Here is a 12,516-nt window from a genome sequence, read left to right as displayed (position 1 = left end):
GCAATGAATAATGCCGAGAGGCAGGGGAGTGGAGGGAGATGTAGAAAAGGTGTATCGATTCTAAAAAGTATCGATTTAGCCCTACAGATTATTTTTCTTATAAAATTAATGTTTAGTGTATGAGTTTATAGATTTTAACAAGCTATAATAATAGTTTATTGTTCATGTATTCTACCTACTCAGTTCTTATGATGTAAATGAGGGAGATGGAGGAACAGAACAAGGGCGGATTGGCTTCCTCTAAAAGGAAAGTGATCATAGATAACATGAGATCGGAAGGCCTTGTTCAGTATTTAACACTGGAATATCAGATTGGCTTTGACAAAACTCATTAAGGCATTGTCAAAAAAAAGTCTTTCATTACCATAGCTGGGGCCTGTTGTTTGTTTTTGTGTTTCGTTGCTATAGTTGCAGAGGACTGAGGAGCTAGGGAGCTGCCGCCACAGAGCCAGCATCACAACCCAGAGCACTACTCACCCCTGCACAGCCACGCACAACCCAGCACAGTACCAGCAGGACTGAGGGACACCGAGCACATCAGGATTACAAATAGTAGAATTGTTGTTGTTTATTTTTGGGACTGTAACCCCCCTGTACACCCCCGATACCATAGTTGGTAGAGGGGCGAATTTATTATTTTGTTTATAATAAATACAGACTGTTTTTGGGAGAATACTGATTGGACATTGCCTTCTTTACCACTCCACACACGCACATCACTACACATGCATAGCAACTACAGTAATGTAGTGTTATTGTGCAGACCAGGTTTCAAAAGAGTATCAAACAAGCGTACCTGTTATTACAGCTGTATGGTTCTCTCCACATGCTATGTGGCTCACTTTCCTTTTTCTGAAGTGTTCCACAGCCTTCGGTAGGGCAGCCTCAAAAGTAAAAGTGCCATGGCCCAACTGTCCAAACTGACCAAGGCCAAATGTGTACACATCATCATCTTAAAACAGAAAAGCAAGCCGTTTGTAACTGGCACTCTTGGTTGCAAGTGGTCTAAATTAATAAGTAGCAGGGTAATTTAATATTTTAATTGAATTAGAAAAGAGTGACTTTTAATTCTGTTTGCGTGGGTTTTAACTTCCTGGGCATGCACATGTTAACATATCCTTACAAGGCTGGGAAGTATCACTTCCATAGTGTGCAAGACAGCAAGCAGCACACACACACAATAGATCACGTGACCTACCTGTAAGTGCTACTGTGTGCCCACCACCACAGGCGACCCGAGTAACTTGTGCAGAAATTCCCTGGACCGGCTGTGGAACTCTGTTGTTATTTAATTGTTCTGGGGGCAGTCCTAGCTTTCCGTGGTCAGACTCTCCAAATGTGTACAGCTCTCCATCAGCTACAATGAAATACAAAAAACTGTTTCAAGATCTTAAAAATAGTCCACTATATTGCTGTTTTGGGGTTTGGGACACTTTTAAGAAAAGCAAAAGCAAGGATCAGGAATCGTTAAACTTTTTACGTATCAATGGTATTACATTTCCTCTTTCTTAGGCATTTTGTTTCACCAAAGAGATATAAAATTGTTGGGTTTAGAAAAAGAAAAAAGTGTGATACCACATTACTGTCTAGAAAGCAAGCACTCGCGACACTCAGTTACAATACAAAAAATATTATTAACAACACTATAACAAGATAAAGCTTGAATGTTGAAATAGCACTCTACCTGTTACAAGAGCAGAGTGATAGTATCCACAGGAGACCCAGGTAACTGGCTTCCCAACATCTACTTCATGAGGAACACACACATGGCTCTCGTTGCCAAGGCCAATCTGACCTTCAGAGTTATCACCCCACATAAAAAGTCTTCCATCCTCTGCAGAACAGAGCAGGGCAAAATATGGTTAGTACATTGCAATGCTGACACGCCACTGTTTACTATATACTTCATTGGCTTTCATAACCTCAGTAAACAATATCACTTTTTTATCTATATTTATGATATGCTGCTGCAGAATCTTTGTTGATGCCTAGCTTGGTGTATGAGTTTATAGATTTTAATGTGCTATAATAACAGTTTATTGTTCATGTATTATATCTACCTAGTTCTTATGATGTAAATGAGGGAGGTGGAGGAACAGAGCAAGGGCGGATTGGCTTCCTCTAAAAGGAAAGTGATCATAGATAACATGAGATCGGAAGGCCTTGTTCAGTACTCAACACTGGAATATCAGATTGGCTTTGCCAAAACTCATAAAGGCCCTGAATCTTAAAATGGAGGCTCTTACCTGCAAGTGCTGCAGAGATGTTCGATCCTGCTGCCAGCTGTTTGATCTTACACTGTCCTGTGAAGAAGTCTACCTGATGGAAAGATGTTCTCTCCTCTGTGTCGCCCAGGCCCAGCTGCCCTTCATTATTGCCTCCCGCAGTGTATACATTCCCTTTAGCTTAAAATAAAAAGACATTTTCATATTTTATTGACGATTGTTTTTCCATATGAATTGTTACATGGTTTTACTTTGTGTTGTTATCTTTCCAGGACCATCTTGAAATGAGATAAACACATTAAATAAGCTGAAATAACATGGAATGGTGGTAAGTACAGGACTATCTAGTATTCAAGACACTTAAAAATGTAATGCAAGTAATACCTGTTCATATTCGCTAGAAATTACAAAAATACCTTGCACCAGAAGTTGTGCGACAGTTTCAAAAATGGCAAATGAAAAAGAACCAGATTATGCACACTCACACATAGTGAACTCTATGGAAAGACACCTGGGTCAAAAACACGTTGTGCTGCTTTAGAGCAAGCCAGAATCTCATGGGACTGAAAAAATGCAAGCACGTCATTCTGAAATGCCTTGCTTAAATAGTGCCCAACTTGCTGGAAATGCTGTGTAGTGATTTTTATATAGAGTGTATATATTACACATTTTTGTTGCGTCTTTCTGTTATGTGGAATGTAATAAACGAGAATCAAAACTATTTGTTTTTTTCCTTTATTTTTGTTCTGTTTGATGTTTAACCCTTTGCGGTCCTATCCGGTCCATTGTCGGACCCTGTCCGACATCATCAAAAAAACGCAAAAAACTGGTTTCTAGTCGTTTTTTCTCCGGAAAAAGCCGAGAAAGCCATTCAATGACCGAGTGGGAGCGACAGGAGCCGAGACAAGCCGATATAAAAAAAAACAGGCGTATCTCATGATTAGTCATACATGCCCCTGGCATTACATAGGGGCGGTCATAAGGAAACAAGCTGAATGGTACTGTATCAGCGCACAGACTATCACGGACATTTGCAGAGCTTTTTTGAGATGTTATAGTAATAAAATAATGACTTGGATCGCATTATTGAGGAGTTTGGTAATAAAACGAGTGATCAGGAGATGATCGATCGGTATGTACGACTATTATTATTATTATTATTTATTTATTAGCATATGTGAAAGCGATAGCGAACGAAGGGTGGGGCGGGGCTGGAGATGCCTAGTGAGTGCTTTGTTGATATGCAGGGCCTTTTAAACCCGTTTGACTGTGAAAATACTTTTAAACAGCGCGTCTAAAATTAACTGCGCATGTGAAAATAAATTGGACCTGACGCACCTGACGCGCACTTAATAAATGGACTGCAAAGGGTTAAAGTTAAATTTAATTTTTCATTTGCTTGTTCAGTTAGAAAAAGGCATAAGTAAACCTCATGTTATTACTTTATGAAAACGTGTCGATGGCCACTGTTTACTGTGAAGAAACGGCAATGGCAAGGAACGAAAGAAAAGTAAAAAATAAATGAAATGCAGTGTCAACTTTATGTACTATTTATTTCGGAAATAAACAAAACAACGTTTAACTTGAAGTGCTATTTGGCATCCTTTGTTCTGTAGTGAATTCACTTAGGTAAAGTAAGGCCTACACAACGTATTTTTTACTCCTGGGATATTTTTTTACTTTAACGTGTTACCTATTATAATGTCTTGCAGTAAAATACAGGGGCCACACCCCCCCTGCTCCTATGCTGTCTCTGTCTGCGTTCTGAGCAATATAATGGATTTTATTACTTTTTGAAAACAAACGAATATCCAAACAAATATTTAAATTATGAGCGAATATCCGAACATGAAAATCCTGTGTTCGTCCCAGCACTATTATAAACACACTGATGACCTCAGGGCTTGGAATCATATGGAAAGACAACTCCACACCCTGGTAATCTACAACAATGGAATCCATAAAAACCTAAAACAAAAACTGATACAGGCATTGATTCTTTGCCCAAGCTTCATCAGTGAAGGTGTAGTGTAAGACCTCAAGCTAAGCAACTTGCATGCTTCCTTTTCTATTTTCCTAATCTGATAATTGTATAATTTAAAAACGCTTATTATTTTGAAAGAATATCATTCTTTTCTGGGGTGTAATTCTGATCTACTCCAGTGTAGTTGCAAGTTAAAGAAAAGCTTGGTTGGATATTGACCACAAAACATTCATTAATGAGTACATATCCTAGTAATTCACTTTTCTTAAGTCATAGGGGTACTTACCTGTGTACAAGATTGTGTGGTTTCTTCCACATGCTGTCAGCTTAACCTTTTCAGATTTTAAAGCTGGAAAGAAAAAGGATGTTTGCATGAAGTTATCTTATCTTGTTCCCCAGACCAGATTCAGGAATCAGTGCTTACTCGCAAAATACTGTTTTCCAGATTTTCGAAACGCAAGTAAACCATCAGAATTAGACAGGAATTCTCATTCATTGATTATCCATATTATTGGAGATGTGACAATCCTATCATTTTTAAAACAGCGTAGTTATAAATGTTCATGTGACATCACATCAATCCAGATAAATTATTGTATTGATTTGCTAGCTTTTGTCTTGCTTTAAATTAATATTTTGTAAATGCAACCAGTGATCCAAGAGACAACACTTATCCCTTGAGGAACGTTTCTTACTTCAGATAGTAATACACTTTCAATCAATGATTTCTATAATCTTTTTTTTATTTTTAATTTCTATCTAATATTACAAATATTAGGAGTCACTCTCCACACAATAAAGCCATACTCACAAAATGATATTGTTTTTTTTTTTTGTACAAAGAATACATCTTTTTTTTCTTATATAAGTGAATGACAAAGGACTAAATAAGGATATAACGATGAGATCTGATATGTCACACACAGAAAACTCCCCCTATTGTTCGAAATTGTAATATAGCCTTCACCACTGCAGAGCTGTATGCAAATTTAGATATTTGTAATTCATGCAATTACAAGTTAAGGATATTTTATTCCCAACAATCTCTCTACCTAAATTATAGAGGAAAATGTATATTTATGGGCCAAAACATATAATATGCATGCTGGCAAATCCTGTGAGTGTCTATGGCTATGTCATGTGGGCATGCATCTTTTAACAATCAGGCCTAACATGTTCAAAAGATAAGCGTCCCAAGTCAGTCATTATAAACACACAGAGCATGTTTCCTTTAGCCAATCAGGTTCAGGATTGGGGTCAATTCATGTTTTTTAATGCCAATTCCATTTCCAATTCCTTTTTAAAATCAATTCCCAATTCCAATTCCAAATCCCATTTAATCAATTCCAATACATCAGCTTCTCACAGTGGCAACAAATTACTTTAATTTAAGTCACCGTTAGTCAATTCAATTGGCTTCAAATTAAATCAGTTGAAGACTCACAACAATCATTATGTCTCTAAAATATCAATTCCAAATTCAATTCCTTTGAATAAATTGGAATTGGAACTGGAATTGAAAAGCAGGAATTTACCCTAACCCCATTCACTCACATAAGTCTTGCCATTATAAATTAAATTAAAAAACAACTCACAACTTTGATATAGTAGGAAACACTTTGCATCATTCTTTAAAAAGGCAATTAGAGGACTGTCAGAGGTGGTAAGCTCCCTCTGCTAACTTGAATTTGTGCATTAACTCTATCTGGAAAAACTGCAATTAGGTTGCCACCTCCTGTTTCACATACATTATATTTAGAAACAAACACCTGTAATAGCCAACAGGTTTTACTGAAGCCTCAATGTTAATTGTGTCTCTTGTGATCTCATTGCATAGCATGCTCAGAAAGAATGGTCAGGGATGAACAGAAATAAAAGGAGACTAAACTGAATGGTGTTTTTCTCATATGCAAAAGTACCTTAACTTGGCTTGTCAATATAGCTTATCCTTTTGCATATACAACTTATCACTTTACATTCCATATGTTGGATATTTTAGTTCATAGATACACTGAGGAGAGTGCAATCTGCATTGGTTTACCCCATAATAATTTTGTATTACATGCACTGTTTCAAATACATGTGTTTTGGATTGAATATAGCCTAATTAACTTAAATTAGAAAATATTATTTCCCATAAAATACACAATTGTCTGTGTATTTATAATTGTTTAATGTCTATTCATGGTGTTGTGTATTTTATTTTATTTTTTGCATAAGTTAGTCTAGAAATCCAATCAAGGAACATGTTTAGGCTTGTATGAGAAATGAGCCATAATTCATAAAACTAAAGAGGATTAAATTTGACACCTCTTTTTGATCATTTTTAGCTCCAGAATGTACCACATCATAAACAGTTATATATTCTGCACAAGCAAAGTCAATAGGCAACAGCTATAACCCAAATACATAACCAGTATCCCATAATCTGCATTGCTTATTGACATGTGTGGATATGCGTATGGGTAACAGGACTACTATTCCAAAGATCTGAGTATCCTGTATTATACATTGAAGTAGCCTGCAAGAAAAAAAAAGAAAAAAACATTCTACTGTACACTAAATCACACTGAAATCAGAAAGACAGCTTTAAATGACAGCACAACAGTGAGGCCTCTCGATGTACGGATCTAGCGTCTGTCTGTTTTCTTTACACTCTACACAGAGACACTAGGAAGGAGGACTAACCTTTCACACACGTGGGCTTGTTGACGGTGTTCTTTGTTCCCAGACACAGCTGACCCCAATTATTGCTGCCAAACATGTACAGCTTGCCATTGTCTGTGGAAATCACATTATACAGTATTATGTGCCGCAATGAGTAAAGATGAACTGATTAATACAGACAAATAGATAGTAGATTTTATTTTGGCATACAGTATACATTTCCTAATGCTTTGCACCCTACACCTTACTGTTGGGTCATCCAGCTCAAAGGGACCAAGCCTGATTGCTCGAGGGTTGTTTGCATCAGAAGTCAACAGAATGGTTCTTGTTTTGTTAGATAATCTTGAAATAAGCCTTATAGTAATTATTTGTCTGGGTTGAAGCTTACAAGAAGAACAATTATGACTTTTTTTAACTTTACAGTAGCTCTTCTTTTTTTCCAATTAACGAATGTCGTAATTTTAAAAGGTAAATTAATATGACACACAATATATTTGACATTTTGATCTCAGATAAACTTATCAATGGTTTCAAACAATATAGATGTCCCAATCCTGAGCCATGTCTTTAGTATACCTGCAGAAGCTTCCAAAGTTCTACAGACTCTGTGCCACTGCTCACTTCCACAGCTCGGCGTTGTTTCTCTGTTTAGTCTCTATCTAGTGGGAAATATTGACTAGCAATAACCAGTGTTTTAATGGTAACATTTTGCCATTTGAGTTGAAGTTAATATTTGACACAAGTTACATTTGAAACATATAATAATTTCTGTGTTTGAGCAGATGCTAAATTATTCAGCTATTTCTTCTACCTATGAAAATATTGAAAAAAACATGGTGTGATATAAGCTTTCCATAGATGTATAACTTTCATGGTTTTGAGGTAATTAGAATTAAAGAAAACACACATTTTTGTCAAAAAGGGAGATAAAGATCAAATCTATTTGGTACAAAACTGACTCATAACCTTTTTAAACACTTCTAGCTCAGGCAGAATAAAAAGGACCAAAAACATGACTACAGTATGTGGCCTTTGACCTCTGATAATGTCACATGATCATACTACCCCACACTCTGACATATTAAATAAAAACACAGATCTTTTGTGTTAATCCAATGTGTAAAACTCTAGTTACTGTCCTTTGTCTTCCCGCCAGACCTCATTCTTTTAAATACCGGTATTAATGTCATGTAAGTAACATGAAAAACAGCCTGTATTTTATTATCTCTACCTGGGGTTCAGCTTTTTCAAAATTCAAAGCTTTTTTTTTTAAATACAGATGATAAGACTACTGCTGCTTATTTTTCATTTAAATATCTGCAGTTATATAGTATTGACAAGGTCGTGATACTAGATTTTTCTAGAGTTTTTTTATCATTTACATAAAGCAGCATCTGTTACATCAAACGCTCAGTTGAACATATCATGTTAGCAATGGATTAATTTAAAAGCCTCACCCAGGAGAATCTATGTTATTTCTGAAATGCGTGGGTGTGTGGATCTAACATGTTGCTCGGGAGGTCTGTTTAACCACCAATAAGGAACAAAGGACTTTTTTTCTGTAAGACTTAATAAAAGATATTCTTAAAGAGCTTCAAATGTCATTTTAATTTAAAAAATGACATTCCCCTTACTGTGATATAATGCTTGGGGCAGGCACAGGTCAAAGGTCACGTTGTCACATGATTTCAATATGAAACAAGGAAGGCTGTTCAGTCCCAGCACTTAGAAATATCCAGACAAGCTAAAAGCAAGTTCAAAGTCAGGTAAAGGCAGAGAAAAATGACTTAACTAAATATTGGAGCATCAGAATTTAGTTTGAAGCTTTAATGAACAGAACATACTTTCTCACCTGTTACAAGCGCTGTGTGTTCATCCCCACAGGAAATGCGGACCGCCCTGTCGTTTTTCAACCAGAATTTGCTTGGAACGTTGTCTGCAAACTTGCTTTTTCCAAAGGTGAAGACAGCCCCCGATTCTTAAATAGAGTAAGAGAATGAGGGTCTGTTTACAATTTTTTTTTTTTTTTTTTAACTCTTGTGTGATCCCAAGGGCTTTATGTTAAATATAAGTTCATGAAATCAAGAAATAACTTGTTATAAAACCTAACGTGCTGATAATGAAATGGTCATATTTCCACAACGAAAGCTAATACTAATACCATTTAATATACACTATTTAGAAGTGAAAGATTGGCTTAAACTGATTTATCCTATATGTATTATCATAGCCTTACACAACTACAAAAAAAAAACACTGTACCGAGTGTCCTACACTGTGTCATAGAGATAAAGGCCCTAGTTGTCATAAAGCCATAGTTTTAACTATAGATATCTCTATTGATAAATGGTTCGTAAATAATTGCTATTTATTGTTACTTTGATATTTGGCATTATGAAAATAGTTTTGGGGTGATTGTGGCTGTGTATGAATAGTTCCTATATAAAATGGTATATTACTGATAATTCCGTAGATGCATGTCTTCTTGCTTCAGTATTTTTTATTTTAAAAAGAAAAAAGTCCTAACTATCTAAAAGAACATACCCAGTTGTTAAATTAATATACAACCCTCTCACCCTCTTGTACATTAATATATCTGTGATTTTAAGAATTACTGGAAAATGTAAGAGAATGGAAAATGAATGGTCAATATTGTGGCTGCATAGTTGTGCCGTGCTGCAGGGATTAACCTGAGGCCCACCCATATAAAATAAACCACATATTCTCATTTCCTTCAATGATTACTATTCTGTTTTTAGAACCTTGTAATGGATTTGTCATATGTGACAGTATGTGTTAATTTTAGCATATCAATTACATTGTACTGTGAGATTCTCATCACCTCCCAATAATGACACAACACAACAACACAATTTAAGGCCATAGCTTTATTAGATAAAATAAAATAAAATAAACAAACTCTAAGGGGGTTATCTGCCCCTCTGCGCAAATGTGGGCAAAGGCACATAGCATGTGCTAGAACTGGGAAAATAGTTTAGCAGGTGCTGCCAGCGATTGCCTACGTTTGCATGAAGCACATGATTTTCCCCTACAGGGGTTGTGCAATGGCAAGAGCTCTGTGCTTTGCAGCTTTTGCCCACAGATAATGAATGCAAAATGGGCAGAGTGTACTCTGTGTGTGTACCCATGAGGTATTTTCCCCTCTGATTTATGGGCTCATAATGGTCGCAATTAAAACACGGTCCCAGGTATGTCTTACTAGCACATTTCTACACTTGGGCTATAAACAGAGATGAAATCTGAAATTGTTAAAGATGGCAGAGTTTGAGTTTTACAAGATGTTGCATCTCGACACAGAAAGAAGGTAAAGACGACAAATCCGGACATCTCCTCCTGAGAGGGTTTTGTAAGGAGTCTTTCACACCAGAACATGTAGTCGCTTGTAACTTCTTCATGGCCAAGCTGACAAGATAACTCCTCTTTGACAATATGCCCAGAATCATTAACTTGCTATCCTGTGAAATGAATGCTATGCTCTGCAAAACAGAAAACATTGCAGGTTACACATGTTTTATCTTATCCGCTGTAGCCCAAAGCAGAGAAACAGAACAGACATTTCAAAGTAACTTTATGCTATTTTGGCAGGCAATACTGAGCAGACATTGCAAAGTAATCACAATATATATTCTCTACAAAAGCAGAGAGACAACCTTGCCAAGCTCCCTTTATTGATTATAAACCCTATATTCTTACAATTTATAGGCAAAGAATTTGTTTTTTGGCACTGACCATGATTGTAGTAAGAGACTGAGACTCAATAAGTAAATAGTAACCGATTTATGCAATACTGCATGTGTATTTAGAACCAGTTGTCCGTTTGTACTGCCTTGCCTATTGCTGTAAAGGTAACGGCAGCGCTTATTTTTCATGCAACAGGTATATTTCAGACCCCAGTTTCAGACAATGTAGGCATGAGTCAGTCAGCATTTTCACAATGGCAAGTTAACGCTGCGTTGTTAAAGGTGGCCAGTGATTATATTATTTTCCTGGAAACACCAGAGCAGCAAGAGCAAACAAAGAGATGTACTGAATGTTGTTGGTTTTCCGCAGGTGCTGGGTGCAATCAATTGTACTCATATAGAAATACGTGCACCTTCAGAAAATGCAGTTGTTTAAATAAACCTTAAAGGTTTTCATTCTCTAATGTGCAGGTAGTTTGTAATGCTAACAATAGCATAACTAATGTGTTTGCAAATTTTCCAGGATCCAGCCACAACACCCTTTCTCAATCATCCATCTCTCACTACTGTGAAAGATTTGAGAGTTAACAAGGCTTACTGGCAGGTGACAATGGCTATGGTCTGAAAAAATGGCTTGGACACCAGTTCTAAATCCTTAGACAGTGGAGAAAACCCTATATAACGAAGCACACAGAACAACACTCTGTAATTAATATCACTGTATCTTTTCCTACAGTGGAATTCATTATGAGGCAATCTCTTTCCAAGCTAATTTCACCTTATTAAAATTTTGACCATGTTTCTTGGACCCAAATAAATCATCAGTACGAGTACGTACCCCCTGTAACAAACATTACATTTCTCTCTCTGAGAACCTTTGCTTCCTCGTTCTTGACAAAGTGCTCTCTAATGTGATTTTCCCTTTTGTGCACGGATGCAGTGCTGAATTGACCGTTTATATATGAAAATGCTTAATTATCATATGATTTACTAAGTTCCAAGCCTCGAAATATGATTGGGAAGCGCCAACGTGCGAATGTGCAACTACTGATTGGCCTGAAGGGGAAAACAGTGGGACCCAGCAGGCTCGCAAACCCCCTCGCACTTGGGAACCTGATGCACACCAATTTGCCTCTGCCAGTAGCTTTGCACTTGCCCAGGGAAAATCAGGCCCTAACTCTAAACTATATACATAAATACAATGATATAGTTTTATCACCAGTGGAGCAGCTTCAGCCTTCTACACTTACTAGTTGATACATTTTTGTACCATATGGACAGTATAATCAAAAGAACTATATTTTGTGAGATTTATGAATATAACAGGTTTCGTTGTCTTTTATAATTTGTATAAGTTCAGAGCTCTGTTAAACATACAACCACACAAACATACTTAAATATTGACGTGTAGTAGACAAAAGGTTATATTGAAATTATATATATATATATATATATATATATATATATATATATATATATATATATATATATATATATAGTGTGTGTGTGTGTGTGTGTGTGTGTGTGTGTGTGTGTGTGTGTGTGTGTTTTCAAATTTCAAAACTGCTGCATTAACGATACGCGCACACTGTATACTAGTGATTAGCAAAACAAAAGCCTAATAAAATCAGCACCTGCGAGAATATTTCTTAGAAATAAACACTGGTCTTTATTACTGTAAGTTAAGTATTAGGAAAAGAAAATAATTCGCCCAACGCAAAATTCACAATAAAACTGTAAAAACAGAATATAACAGCAGCACCTGAGTGGTCCCGACCACCTCGCAGTACACAAGACATACGATAATTTTGCTGGAGCGGTCCGGACCACAGGCCACAGAATACTGCAACTCCAAATGCACTTGTGGCAGTGACCAGCTTCTCTGCAGGAGAAGAGCTTTGGGACTAATCATCCAGATCCCTGCGTGAGTACTATTTGT

The 12,516-nt window shown here is 36.6% G+C and overlaps 1 protein-coding gene across 1 annotated transcript in view; it reads right to left on the bottom strand.

The window, feature by feature from the left end:
• Positions 1–12,516, bottom strand: part of LOC117406428 (X-linked retinitis pigmentosa GTPase regulator-like) — a 38,701-nt gene that overhangs the window by 24,964 nt on the left and 1,221 nt on the right. Inside the window, exons 2-8 of the mRNA XM_034010432.3 lie at positions 8,729–8,854; positions 6,898–6,990; positions 4,496–4,558; positions 2,247–2,405; positions 1,685–1,834; positions 1,199–1,357; positions 797–952 (exon numbers count right to left, since the gene is read on the bottom strand). Of these exons, the coding sequence (XP_033866323.3) occupies positions 797–952; positions 1,199–1,357; positions 1,685–1,834; positions 2,247–2,405; positions 4,496–4,558; positions 6,898–6,990; positions 8,729–8,854 (906 nt within the window). The remainder of the gene's footprint in view (positions 1–796; positions 953–1,198; positions 1,358–1,684; positions 1,835–2,246; positions 2,406–4,495; positions 4,559–6,897; positions 6,991–8,728; positions 8,855–12,516) is intronic.

This window comes from Acipenser ruthenus, chromosome 8 (assembly GCF_902713425.1).
Source record: "Acipenser ruthenus chromosome 8, fAciRut3.2 maternal haplotype, whole genome shotgun sequence".
Lineage (NCBI taxonomy): Eukaryota > Metazoa > Chordata > Actinopteri > Acipenseriformes > Acipenseridae > Acipenser > Acipenser ruthenus.
Note: the sequence above shows the minus strand (reverse complement) of the source record. Positions and strands in the feature narration are given on the sequence as shown.